We start from the raw sequence: 15,414 nt of genomic DNA, 5'->3' as shown, positions 1-15,414 counted from the left end.
CTTACCGCTAGGCCACCAGCGCTAGGCAGTAAGTAAGTAGTCACCTACATATGTATAAATTCAACCCTTGCACTCAACTTATTGACTCGCTTTGCCAGTGAAATTAATTCTCACTAGTTCTAACCTACCGATTTGAATTAGTTCAATACCAATCACGCCACAAATTGATTAGAGACACGAATTAACGGCATATTGAATAATAATTAGTTCCGAAGGCCCAAATCTCAGCCACTTACTTGGTGGCAAAATGATCTTTGCTACATTGGATTTATAGTTGAAATTAAAGCTTGTATATTGTTCCTTTGTTGTTGTATAAATATAGGTAGAGGGATAATTCATTCTGCTCAAGGAAGCAATACAGGAGTAAGGTGATTTAGGAATTAATTTAGGCGTTTCATTCGAGATGACTCGTGTATGATTTGTGCCTTCAGTGTGTGTCGAAATAATACTTAATTTATCTATCCTCCTGCGACCCAGCAGCAGTTGTTTGAATTGAATTTGGAACTCTTAGTTATTAAATAAAAGTTCAAAATAGATCGCGGAATATGTAAAAATTGGACGCAGGATCTCAGAAGGCTATATATGCCATGCCAATGCAGTATAAACACCCCTGATTTCACCTCGGTTCGAAGTTCTGAAGAAAGCGTTTATCTACGTCAAAATACAATTTTTAGTAAAAGGCCCCAGCTGTACAGCACTCCTTCACAATGCGCTTCAAAAATACCAAGCTTGCAACTTTTCCGCAAGGCAGCTAATCCAAAGCGCATTACATTTGAGATATTAAACCCATTGCGCTCGCTGACAGTGCAATGTATAAAGCATGAACTAAAAGCATTAGTTACTAGGATCGTCAAAGCGCGATGCCTAGACAAAGACATTTTGGTAAGAGAATTACAATCATCTTATTCTTACTTGTGCTTTGAATTCTAACCTATTAGAAAACATCGACGTTTTTTAAGCTACAGATGATTTTTATTTTATTAATTATATCTGCCGAAAGACGTGAATTACTAAAGAGGAGTCAGTGTAGTATGGCATTTGTCAGATGTACCTATATGTAACAACGCTGATTATTACCAACTCGATTTATTAGGTATAGTCGACAGCAGAAGCTAAGTGGATCAAGAACCTATTCAAAATTATTTACGCACGCTCTAATTCCTTAAAAAATAAAGTTGTCGTTGCTGTGGTGTACAGCAACGACATGTGGGTAAATAAAGAACATTGAAATTTATAAAAACAAAACGACAGGGTATATTAAAAACTTTCGATATTTCCCACAAACGCAAACGTATCAACTGTCGGCTCTACAAAGGCTCTATCGATAAACTGTAGAAGTGTAGATACATATATACGGCTAATATGGCGGTTTATCGGCCGCAACATCAACAGGTTATTGATTTAAACTTTACAGGCAACCGTCGGATGCCGTTTCCGTCACCGCACCTTTCACGAGAAAATAACTCTAGATATATTCATCTCTCTCACTACATAATAAAGTTTAAATTTCTGTGTAGACGTTCTCCACGCTGCAACAAACATCTTAGCGTTCAATAAAACCTTCGGCTATTGTAATAAAACACGAATTGCCTTAAGCTATAATATATGAGGCATATTGTTTGGTCTCGATCTGAAAGCTTTACTTAGTGGTTTCTAGATGACATTTGTTTTTGCATTGTTCAAAACTCTGTGGAACCGAGCGATTGAATAGGATTTAATATTTTTTAAGCTTAAGAGCCTAGTTTGGGTGTACTTCCTTTAGAGCCAAATGTTTTTTTGGCTTCCCAACAAACTTATCGCAGTAGTTTAATTTCCCAAGTGAATCTTTAGCAAATTTACTCTTCACGTTTAATTTATTTGGTCAAATTAATATTTTACTATGTATGTCAAATTTTATTGAAACAAGAACGTATTTAGCAAAAGTTTTTATTGGCTAATATTATATTATAAATAATGTTTGATCAAATCGTTACTTCGCAAATTTGGCAAATAGGCATCTCTATTTAAATTTGTAACATGTTTTTGTGTTATAATTATGAATGTTTATATCATATCTACTGAGAAAAAAATGTCCTCAATTTTTTGGTCCATTTAGATACATTTTCAGTACAAACTTCTATGGCTATAACATAACGGACAAATAAAAATATGTAGTATGAAATTTTTGGAACACTTTTACGACGACTGAATTAGTAAGGTGTGTAAAGCGTTTAAGGCAAAGGGTAGGGCAAGCTCTTTCCATACAAACTTTGTGCGCGTTTTTCTTCGTTTGTGCTTGCGCTACAGTTATTATTTTTGGTAAATATGCTTATTTTTCTGTTAGCTAGGGCTTGATGTATAATTTTTTTGAATTTTTTTTTTTGTATTTTTTTTTAATATAGAAAAATTTCTACATCAAGTTCTGCGTATATCCAATATATACAAGCAAAAAATGAAATTAAATGCTATAGTGCCAAAACTAACGAATAAAACTTGCACAAGGTTTGTATGGAGAATGCCTTGCCCTACCCTGCGCCAGTGCTTAAAACGCTTTACACACCTTACTTAATTCAGTCTTTCTAACTACCATATACTAATCCGTTCGAGGCCGGGGCGGGTTGATACTGTTGCTAGTCCTAACTAAGCCACAGCATAGAGAAATAATAATAACAATTATAACCAGAGTAACCGGAACTCTATTTTCAACTCCCACGCTTACTCTGGTTATAATATTAGCTGAAAATCGTTGAGCATTAGACTTTTTGTTTGCCGCGATATCTATTGTCGAGTAGCAGTACTGAGAGTTCCGCTACTCGATGCTAGATGTCGACTGCGAAAATAATAAGCATTTTGGTATCAAAACGGATGTATGGAGTGAGCGCTCTATTAATTCTTATTTCTCTATGGCTACAGAAAAGTTTACGAGTCACCACACTGCACTGAATTGATCACTGATTTTTTATTTGATGTCCTTATATAATTTAAAAAAGACGATTATTTTTAAAATAACGTTTTTTTATTTATTTAAAATGAAAAAAATATATTTTACATGAAAGTAAAAATACCTAAAAATACTGCAGGGATCAATCTCTATTCGGATGTAAATCGTATGCCATGCAATATTTTGGGAAATGTAAGTTATGCCTAATGATAGGTACATTTGACTAAATAATTCATTGGTAAAATTAATACTTGGTAAAATGAAACTTTATTATTAAGCAATAACTTACTTAAAAAGAGTTTTGCTAACTGTAAAATTGCGACAGTTATGTTGAAAGAAGAGTTGTTATGTTATCCAGCCCTGCCTTGTGCATGACAGAGTGATACGTACATAACAAACTTTTTTATATTCAGTACCCCTAGTGTAAATAAATTCGATTTCGAAACGTGACGTACGCGTTTGCGTTTAGTCTCATTTTGTATTGGATTAAGAAAGAGCGCGCCAAGCGGGACGTTTTGGAAACTCAAAATCCTATACAAAATAAGACTTAACGCAAACGCGTTCGTCACGTTATGATGTCGATCAAATTTACACTAGGGGTACTGTACACAAGAAACTTTCTGTAACGCCAGATATGAACTTGACAACTTCAAAATACCTAATTTATCTAATACAATAAATACTGTGATTTACTGATATTTATCAAATATCGTTATATCTATTGAACGTCTAGTCTAGTATATTGACGGATCGCAATATTTATCAGTTTGTACTTTGTACATATACAGTATCACGTACAGTAAAAAAAAGAGACTGACGACTGAACTCTATGAAACACGTTACACTACTGACGTGACATGACAAAAATTGCACGTGTAGACTTGTCGGGTGAACAGAATGTGAGATTGTGATCCTTCAGTATTAGCCACATAGATAGATAACATCAGTATTTATTGTGTGTCTACTGTCTAGCCTTCACTTAAAACAAAATATTTGTTATCAGGTATAAAGAGTAGGAATAAAGATATACTTAAAAATAATTTACAGTACATATGGGGCTTCTTTATAGCACTAGTGCGAGAAGTAGCATATTACGTTACTGTGTCGAACATTTAAAGGGCCATATGTACTGTAAAACGTTGTACGATACATGTGCGAATAGGTAATTCGCACTTGTATCGTAATGTACTAGAGTGACGCAAAACAGTTGAAGTCTATTTATTAATAACATTCACAGTTACATTCCCGACATTAGTACAGTTTTTAAAAATTATTGTTATATTTTTTCCAGCTACAGTTATTTTTGTGTCATTCTGGCTAGACGGTCCTTGTGATGACTCCTCCCGAAGAGCTTGCAATGTGGTGGATCGGTCCACGTCTTCATTCATGATGCGAACCATATCTAGTGAATCATCAGAATCCTCCATAACAACATCAGACAATTGGGAAGACCTACCAGAAGCAGAGGGCTTAGATGTTGTCAAATCGGTTGAATCAAAAGCATGTATAGGATCCCCGATGGTTTCATCGAATGGTTCGGCTTTAACATAAACCTCATCAGTAGTTTCTTCATCTATCCTTTCGGTTTTAATTTTAACCTCGTTCGCAAGTTTCATATTTTCAGCTTGAATATTACTAAGACCAGAGGCAGGTTCAACTTCAATAAATGCATCTTGCTTGATGGAATAACCTTTCCTGTATCGCCTTGCGAATTCCAATACTTCTGAAATCTCGCCCTGGGTTGAGCTTCGAAGTTGTTCTCTGTTACCTTTGTCTACATTAGTTATAACTGCCCCAATAGCATTCGCCGATCGCCGAAAACAGTGTCCAGTAAAACGTTCCGGGTGCGGCAACTTCAAAAAGGCAGCTATTTCTTTGGGCAAGTTTCCCATTTTATGCCGTCCAATTACTTGTTTTGTACAATTACCATCTCTCAAATTCAAGAAGAATCTTTCCGTGTCTACCTTGGCAGGCCTCAATGCCTGATATTTCTGCACCCATGGGATGAATTCATCTCGAATGACGAATATTTTTTCGGTCTTGTTCTGGGCATCACACAGTACTCCAATCATTAAGCCGTCGACGATTTTTATGTTGTTCGTGTTAAAACAGGTTAAATCGACAGCTCGTAGCTGTCCGCAAACACCCAGGATAAGCGCCACCTGAAACAAGAATAAATTTGTAATATAAAGGAGGTGCACAGCAATGCAACCTTTCGATACCAAAACCAAACTAAGCATTCCATGGTAAAGAAGCAATTTCTAATAAAAACAGATTTTATAATACATATGTACTTAGTTTTAAAAACAAACGAATAAAAAAATATGCTAAAGAAAGGCATGCCTGGAGATTGCTTCACCGACAAGAGCGCAGCTCTTAAATTTATGATGATGAAAAAAAATATTTTTAACTTCTTATACTGTATACTCGTATTTAAGACAACTTTAGTAGTCCAATTTTACAGACGGGCCCAAAAATACGTAGATAAAGATTTTAGGAATAAGTGTTGGTCTTGCTTATCTGTCACATCTCTCACAAAATGATATTAATAATTAAAACTACAGTAATTTATCTAAACAAAACGTACCTATTATCTTTAAAGTATTCTCCTTTAGCTTTGAAACACAAACTTTCTTTAATCATCAACAATATGCTGCAGTAAAAAAAATACAACGTATATTTTGGAGCATTCTGTATTATATAAGTACTCAGTAGGTATGTCGAATTGAAGCGCAATTAGTCCAAACGTCTGTTGAAAATTTTATGTACGAAATAAATATCTATAAATACTTACTATACAACAGTATAATATTTGTGAAATAAAATCATAAAAAGTAGGTGAATACATTTGGTATGATTTCAATTGAGTTGATGACCTCTGGCGGCGGCCGAGCCGACCGGGAGGCGCCTGCAATTGATCATTGCCGGCGTCTGCCTCATTGAGGACAACTAACGCCCGAAACATAATATGTATTTTAAAACATTACAAGTAGCAGATTATAATTTAATGACTTCTATTCATTTCTACAACAAAAAGTAGTTTGAATATAAACGGCGTATTTACGTAAATACTTAATATGAGCAAATTTAAAAATATAACAAGTAAAAGTAATGTAAGTACCTACCTACATATTATTTCTACTACTAAATAATAAGCACTACCAGCAGTAACAGACTATAGGTAGTTTAATGACCCGTGACGCGAGCAGCAGCGGTAAAACTTGCTGCCGTTCTCGTACAGCACGCGGCCGAGGTTAAGCTGGAAAGAGACAGCAAGCAATGACGCAAGCGTATTGTTGGAGGCCAGGAAATAAGCAATTATCAGCCTAGCGTGGAATGTCGGCCGCGTGCCAACAATCCTGTGTGATTATGTTGATATGGCTTTATAGATTAATAAGATTATGTACATATGCAATAAAGTAATTTTATTATAGTAAGTATTTTAGCAGTTTCAGAACGAAAAAAATAAGCAGGTATTATTGTACATACCTAATTAATAAATGAAAATACTTTTCTTTCTAAATTCATTAGTAGAAGTATAAGTATATGTTTAGACGTATTTTTATATAATTGTATCGTCATTAAGTATATAACATAAATAAAATAACTAACTCGAAAAATATCTTCATAAAATAAACATTTTGTAATGTGGATTTCGTGGCCTACTATACCATTGCCGGTCGGGCCCTTTGTTAAGATTGTTGGCTTCCGTCCCGTCCACAAACGCTGTACTTTGTGCTCGCTAGCATTATTATTATGTGAAGATTATTGTGAATGCTAATAACAATATAAATATAATTATATTTACGTTCAAGTACCTTTGCCGCTAGATACTTCGCGTCTGGGGCTTCGTCTATAAATTTCTTTATATTTTCTTCAGTCAAAATTTTAGACTGACTGCTTTTGAATCCAACACTACGTTTTCTCAGCCACACACGAAGATTAAAATACTCCTGCAAATAAATGTTGTGTTTTGCACGCATTGTGGTTTTCAACATTGAATATATCCCCCACAAACTGCTCGGTTTCAATTTCTTGGCAATCTCGTTAAAATAATTCAAGAATACTTTCTCAGAGAAAGATTTTTCATTGTTTTGATCCTTCCACTTGATAAAACCATCGTATACATTTAAATATTTCTCTTTGGATTTCGCTGGTAACAAAGTTTCTACTAGAACACTCTCCACTTCGTCGTTACTTGCTTCACTAGAACTCATTTTAATTTGGCTGAACAACACAAGCACATTATTAAGAAATATAGACACACGACACACTACAAACATTGGTTTGCCGCCATTTTGTTAAGACCGGGAACGGTGCGCGGTAAAGTCCGCTCGTTCGCGTGGCTCGGCTCCAAATGATCATTCATTCTTTCATACGTTCCGTCTCCCTCACTCTTTCCATTCACTGGATTCGTTGGTTCACTCGCACCGTGCCTCAGCCAGTGAGCGGCCGTAGACAGTTTTTTTTTGTTTTTTTAATTGCGAATTATATTTATGTGTGCTGTGTTCATAACTTGAACGAATATTTCGACCTTACAATGTCTTTTACCTGGTACCCAAATCAAGTATATTTTTTTAAATTTAAATTCCCATATTTCTAATGCGTCATTTAATGATATTCAGTTTCATAATTATAATATTGGCTCTTTTACATATAGGTACCTAACCTCAATATGGGTGTTGTGTTATACTATACTCGTCGAATAAATAAAAAACCAATACTTACCAACCCTTATAGATCACTGACTTAAATGTACTAGACAGGCTATCGAGAACAAATTGTGTCCGCCATTTTCGGCGTTTGTCGTCTGTCACTAAGCTAAAGAAGAAGTGTGCTTGCCAGAGGCGAAACTGTTAGGACAACTGTTCATTTTCTGCCTACATAAGAATCTGGATGAAATGTATTTTTTTCCTTACAAGTGTATTGAAATTGTTTCACATATGTGACACTGACGACATTAAAATTTATAAAAATAGTCATAAAACTCTTTCTATTTGATTCTCGTATAAATCGCGCTTATAGCATAATATATTACTCTTTATAATATTAAATAATATAAGCAAAACACGACAAAAAATTACGAAATAAAAAGTAATATATCATTATTGAGTATATATTCTGCAAACAAAAAGATAAGTAATCATTAGTACCGACGTGTTACATTTGCGAAATGTAATGTATGCGCCAAAGAAAATGGCGTACCACCGTGATTGTTCTCTTCATGCTCTCAACAGACTTAAACACTTTTTACCTATTAAAACCAAAATATTACTACGAGTAGTACAAACTTTAATCCTACCAATAATCGACTATAGTGATGTGTGTTATCAGGACTTAAATGAGGTGCTCTTGGACAAATTTGATCGTTCAATGAATAATTGTATTCGTTTTGTTTTCTCCTCATTCCGCTCAAAACATGTCTGGTTTCCTATTCGTATTCGGCGCAACATTCGCATGCTCTGCACCCTCTTTTCTGTTCTTGACTACCTTCAGTCCCCCGAATATCTAAAATCTTTCTTCCACTGCTATGGTTTCTCTCGTGTCCGTCAGCTTCGCTCTTCTAGCAATCTATCTCTGTCTATACCATCTCACCGAACTGGTTACATGTCCGATTCTTTCTCTATTCAGGCAGATCGCCTTTGGAATAGTCTCCCTGTCAAAATTAGATAGTGTCCGAACAGGTTTGCTTTTAATAAATCCTTAAGTGAGCACTTTGCTGGCAGTACTGGAAAATCTTAGTTTTTCTACTTTGTAAGTTCATCTGATTTCATATATATGTATGTATATGTTTTTGTATAATATTATTTATATATATATGTATGTTTATATATTTCTTATGATTGTATTATGTTCGTACAGGTACCTAATTGTATCATACACCTCATGTTTTTGCACCGCCTACAACTTATCTGCTTTACCTAAAGGTTGACTGGTATAGAATGCCTTATGGCATTAAGTTTGCCTTTTGTACAGTGTGTTTTCTTATGTGCAATAAAGATTAAATCAATAAAATAAACTGTTTAAAGTGACGTTTCAAATAATAATATTAGTTTTTTCGCAGTGTATTGTTATCATATTGCTTTTAATATGCTTCTTTAAATTATTAGAATCTATTTTCATAACGCAGAAAGACATTTTTATTATTTATTTTAATATTCATTACATTTGTGGCATCTCGCCAGTACTCGGAGACAAAACCAATAAATAGAAAGACTTTTTAAAAATGTGTAAAATTAATTACCGTCAAATTGAGCAAAAAAGCGGCACGGCCGTACAAGGATGGTATTAAGCTGTATGTGTACGCATGAAATCCGTAAAAAAAAGTTATATAGTCTTTGATATTATTAAGCATTATTCGCACAATCATACACGACGGTCTTGTAAGAACGAGAGATGTAGAGTCTGCATCTCTATAAAAAAATGTTTCCGCACCTCAGTGTTGGGCAAAAAGTAGTTGGATTAAAGATTAACGATTATGATTAGTTGATTACAAAATGTAGTTTTAAGTATAAATTACAATTACTAGGAAATGTAGTTGAGCCTTTGATTGACCATTACTAACTACATTTTGTAGTTAGTAATCAAATTAATAACTACATTTTGTAATTGTTTTCTGTAATAAATTACATTATGCGACTACAAATTACTTTTACGCAAAAAATGTTTTCGATCATCTTTGTTTCCCAAATCAGGTTAAAAAAACTGAACGAATCTTAAGTTGATCTTAATATATCAAGCATGACTTTTCATTTTAAAAAATGTTAGTTTTACAAGATTTTGTACAAAGGGACTTGTTAAAAAATATGAACATTTTAGATCGAAAACGAGTTTTTGTCAGGTGGTCAGTTCCATGAAGCATTTTTTTTAATTTATGGCATGAGGTTAAGTAAATGTATGAAAAAATGATAGAAAGAAATATTATCCTCCTAAGGACCACGGGACCCATAGGACGAATTAGTTCAATGCAATTCAAAGTTTTTACAGTTGGAACAGAGTTGCATTTCTTTTGTTTCATTTCATTTTAAAACAAAAGAAACTCAACCTTATTTCCTACACTATTGATTTCAAATTCAAATACCTATTTTTTGGTATGGTGGGCCGCAGGTTGTTATTACTTTTGTTAACTGACAGAGTTCTAAAGTACTAAATTTGCTCATATTTGCCTATCAAGAAGTAATTGAGTAATTTTGATTATAAATTAATGTAATTTCGATTACAAATTACAAAGTAATCTTAATTGCACGTAGTTGTAAATACATGTAATCTAATTTGTAGTTAAAATTACACAAGTAATTGATTACGCCCAACACTGCCGCACTTGAGGTGAAATGCCGGCACTATACTGCATTTAGTACGTCTCCGACTACTGGTGAGATGCCATGCATGTGACAAAAATTAAAAAGAATATAAAAATTAAAAATATCATTGTGCGTTATGAAAATTTATTCTAATAATATCAAGAAACATAATAAAAGCAATATATTAACAATCGACTGCGAAAAATCTCTTGTTTTAAGCTCATTTAGATTATTTTGAAACGTCACTTTAAACACTCGCGGTGGTACGTCATTTTCTTTGGCGCATAGATTACATTTCGCAGACGTAATGATTACCTACCTTATTGTTTGCAGAATATATAAGGTAGAAGTACTAAGAAGTACTAGTACTCGTAGCAATTTTGATCAAATCGCGCTTATAGCGTAATATACTCTTTAAATATGAGAAACACACTACAAAAAATAACGAGATAAAGAGTAATATATCATTATTGTGTAAGGTAGAAGTACTAGTGCTCGACGCTGCACTAGTCATCGACATGGGAACTTTATTTCATGGAAATATAGGTTAAATTTGAACAACGAATATTTTTCTGTATTCGAACTTAATCCGTGTCACTTTGACATAAAGTGCCCATGTCGAGTACTAGTGCAGCGTCGAGCACTAGTACTTCTACCTTACACAATAATGATATATTACTCTTTATCTCGTTATTTTTTGTAGTGTGTTTCTCATATTTAAAGAGTATATTACGCTATAAGCGCGATTTGATCAAAATTGCTACGAGTACTAGAGTCGAATAGAAAGAGTTTTATGACTATTTTTATAAATTTTAATGTCGTCCGTGTCACATATGTAAAACAATTTCAATACACTTGTAAGGAGATAAATACATTTTATCTAGATTCTTTACATTGCATATGTAGGCAGAAAATGAACAGTTGTCATAAGAGTTTCGCCTCTGGCTAGCTACACAGCTATGCTTATTCTTTAGCTTAGTGACAGACGTCAAACTCCGAAAATGGCGGACATAATTTGTTCTCGATAGCCTATCTAGTACATTTATGTCAATATTACTACTAACTCATTCTGTCCTATAGCTTGAAATGATAGCTGACCGAGTCGTGTAGACGCGGCCCACGGCTATAATAATTGGCTGTTTGAGTTTTTCTTGGCGGATACATATTTCCAAAAAGTTAAAAAAATCTATAAAAAAAGTAAAACAGACTTCAAAGTATTAAATAATATATGTCATCCCGTTTTATATGCGCTAGCAACTGATGCGTTTGGAGTCACTGCCAAACCAAATCTTAAAAACCTACACGCCGCGCCGTCAACCCGATTCCGAGTTCCATAAGAAAGAAAGAGAAAGTATTATAACTATTTGGTTTGCTACCGACTTCAAACTCAGTATCAGTGGCTAGCGCATATAAAACAATATCATATATAAAAAAGTTAAACCAGAGCTGGTATTACTTTTTTTAAAGATAATTTTTTTTTTTCCATTATTAGTTTATCGTTAGTAGTGATTAGTGATGCACCATTCTGCAAGATTCGTTCCTGTCTGACCAAACTGTCATGTCACTAAACATTTTTGCTCTTTGCTGCTTTGCTCTTTAGGTATGCTAAGGTCTGGATCTGAAGCCATCAAGATTTGCGGAGCTGGAACCCATAATCATACCTAGACCTTAACACAAATGTTCCTTCAGAACGTATTTGCTTAACAAACATAACGAAGAGGACAAATCGCCAAAAGTGAAATAAATATACGTTATTAAAGAGTGCCAGACCATCATCAGCAGTTCCACTTCATCAAATAACACAATTTTGGATGTAAATGCTTGGTTTGTTGATGAAAATACTAAAATCGCTACATGTATATGCCTATAAGATTTGAGGAGTTCCCTGGATTCCTCATAAGTTCGATCTAGGGACAATATGCATTTGAACAAACAAGTCATTTGAATAAATGACGAAATTTTGAGGTGTTCATATATACAAGAAAAACGGTCGAATTGATAACCTCCTGCTTTTTTGAAGTCGGCTAAAAACAATATAGTAATGAACTTCCGTCCGCTAAAACGGTTTGTATTTTTTGTATTTGAGTTTGAAGTTTAAAGAAGAAATTTCCATACTATTTTTGCTACAATACCTAAACTGATCATTTCCGAGCATATTGGAGAAAACATTTAATATCGCATTATAATTTTGATTTTATTCTTAAAAAGCTTTAAAACAAAAATACAGACATAAATAACTGGAAAAATTCATATGAATAAATCATGACCGCTAAAAATGGATAGATGTGTGTTGCGACCCTCGTCATACAAATACCTCATAATCATGCGGATCTACACTCCCCTAAAGAATGGCTTCATATCTCAATATCGACTCACTCCGCCTAACTGCGGTAGCAGCATGGTTCCATTTTTATCATTTGTCACTATGCCCGTCACTTTCGCGCTTACATACTTGTTAGAACGTGACAGGCATGGTGACAAATGATAAAGAGCTGACCATCTTAGCCCTACTGCGGCGGTATCATGGTCGCATTTTTGTCACTTGTCATGTCTTGTGTCACTTTCGCACTAACATACTTGTTAGAACGTGACAGACATGATGACAGATGATAAAACACCGACCATATTAGCCCTACTGGTATCTAAAAAAACCCCTTGTTAGGGTTCCGTAGCCAAATGGCAAAAAACGGAACCCCTATAGATTCGTCATGTCCGTCTGTCTGTCCGATTATGTCACAGCCACTTTTTTCCGAAACTATAAGAGCTATACTGTTCAAACTTAGTAAGTGGATGTATTCTATGAACCGCATTAAGATGTTCACACAAAAATAGAAAAAAAAACAATAAATTTTGGGGGTTCTCCATACTTAGAACTGAAACTCAAAAAATCTTTTTTCATCAAACCCATACGTGTGGGGTATCTATGGATAGGTCTTCAAAAATGATATTGAGGTTTCTAATATAATTTTTTTTCTAAAATGAATAGTTTGCGCGAGAGACACTTTCAAAGTGGTAAAATGTGTGTCCCCTCCGCAACTTCTAAAATAACAGAATGAAAAAACTAAAAAAAATATATGATATACATTGTCATGCTAACTTCCACCGAAAATTGGTTTGAACAAGATCTAGTAAGTAGTTTTTTTTTTAACACGTCATAAAATTAAAAATAAAAAAATTCATGAAACCCATACGTGTGGGGTATCTATGGATGATCTTCAAAAATGATATTTAGGTTCCTAATATCATTTTTTTCTAAACTGAATAGTTTGCGCGAAGGACATTTCTAAAGTGAAAAATGTGTGTACTTCTAAAATAACAGAATGAAAAAACTAAAAAAAATATATGATATACATTACCATGCAAACTCCCACCGAAAATTAGTTTGAACGAGATGTAGTGAGTAGTTTTTTCTTAATACGTCATAAAATAATTTTTTTTTTTTTTATCAAACCCATACGTGTGGGGTTTCTATGGATAGGTCTTGAAAAATGATATTTAGGTTCCTAATATAATTTTTTTCTAAACTGAATAGTTTGCGCGAGAGACACTTCCAAAGTGAAAAAATGTGTCCCCCCCCCCCTGTAACTTCTAAAATAACAGAATGAAAAATCTAAAAAAAATATATGATATATGCAAACTTCCACCGAAAATTGGTTTGAACGAGATCTAGTAAGTAGTTTTTTTATTAAGTCATAAAATATTTTTTTTTTTCATCAAACCCATACGTGTGGGATATCTACAGATAGGTCTTCAAAAATGATATTGAGGTTTCTTATATCATTTTTTTCTAAACTGAATAGTTTGCGCGAGAGACACTACCAAAGTGGTAAAATGTGTGTCCAAAGTGGTAAAAAATGTTGAACAAGATCTAGTAAGTAGATTTTTTTAATACGTCATAAATGGTACGGAACCCTTCATGCGCGAGTCCGACTCGCACTTGGCCGCTTTTGAAAACTGGGTTTTAACCCATAGGACACAAGGTCATCTTTTAATTCAAATTTAGAAATAAATACAAGGATGCCTATAGATCGTGTCATTCACGAAGACGTGTGCCTTGACTCGTATAGTCATGTTTTTAAAGGTTAGATTTGACAAACCTGCGCGTCATCGTAGATGAAACGAACTTTAACGAACTTTAACTTTTTGTTCAGATATTTGTGAGCACCTATACCTTTAATCTTAAATCATTTTAATGAAGTTTAAACTTTTATGTAGTCTATCGGCCCGATTCGAAGAATGATTAAGAGAAATTTAAGATCTTGGAAAGATCTTTAAAATATCGATAACTAAACGACATCGACATGTCAAAATTGACGTTTATTTCGAGTCCGGTTAATGCACGACCAAATAATGTACATCCCAATAATTGGCGACCACTTTTTTGGACGCCAATTATTGGGCAGTACATTCCTGGGTTGTGCATTATTTGGCTGTGCATTAGTGGCTCCCGGTTGCCCGAATCGCGCTGATTCTGTCAATTATACGACATACAAACGATATCTAAATGAGAATTTATCTAAACCAAAACTTATCGTTATCGTATCTCATTCTTCGAATTGGGCCGTATATTTACTTAATACTGTGCACTCGACCGTAACTAATCTAAATATTATATGCACTTGTTGCACCATTTACACCGCGAAGCTCGGGTAAACTTTGAATATTCATTAAAGCTATGCAACTATATATGCACGGCATTTGTACACAAACTATGCAAACTATTATTAACCTCTCTGTATTGAACTCACAAATCTATAATTGGGCATACCTAGGTACCTATCTAGATAATCGATTGGTCACTTCCGACTAGCAAACTGTGTGTTATCCCGACACTCTAAACTAGAGCGAGATAAAAATTTATGCGTAGGTATTAGATTTATTTCATTACTATAGGGAGCGTGCATGAACTGTAGGAGGCAGCACAGGAGCCGTCAGATTTTTGGCGCGAGGCGTAAATGTGATGTTTATTGTTCCGATGTAGCCCACAATATGGCAGAACCTACTATGCACAAGAAAACACGTGACGTGTAAAAATACATGTTTATGGTCCCGATTCAGGCCACAAGATGGCAGACCCTCTAACGCGCACGGTCCCTATAGATCGTGTCATTCAATAACGCGTGCCTTGGTTCGTATTGTCATGCCATTAAAGGTTAGATTTGTCAAATTCGTGCGTCATCGTGAATTATATCT

The 15,414-nt window shown here is 34.4% G+C and overlaps 2 protein-coding genes across 6 annotated transcripts in view; one reads left to right on the top strand and one right to left on the bottom strand.

Moving 5' to 3' along the window:
• The window catches only part of LOC133527706 (sodium channel protein 60E), a 269,985-nt gene that overhangs the window by 178,448 nt on the left and 76,123 nt on the right, over positions 1 to 15,414 (top strand). The gene's annotated exons all lie outside the window — the stretch shown is intronic.
• Positions 4,123 to 7,393, bottom strand: LOC133527716 (uncharacterized). The gene is made up of 2 exons (XM_061864862.1): positions 6,739 to 7,393; positions 4,123 to 5,082 (listed from the first exon to the last, which is right to left on the bottom strand). The coding sequence occupies exons 1-2, from the start codon at positions 7,201 to 7,203 to the stop codon at positions 4,135 to 4,137; spliced, it is 1,413 nt and encodes a 470-aa protein (XP_061720846.1). The 5' UTR covers positions 7,204 to 7,393; the 3' UTR covers positions 4,123 to 4,134.

The sequence above is a fragment of the Cydia pomonella genome, chromosome 18 (assembly GCF_033807575.1).
Source record: "Cydia pomonella isolate Wapato2018A chromosome 18, ilCydPomo1, whole genome shotgun sequence".
In the NCBI taxonomy this organism is placed as follows: Eukaryota; Metazoa; Arthropoda; class Insecta; order Lepidoptera; family Tortricidae; genus Cydia; species Cydia pomonella.
The sequence above is the reverse complement of the archived record's forward strand: the minus strand, read 5'-3'. Positions and strand labels throughout refer to the sequence as shown.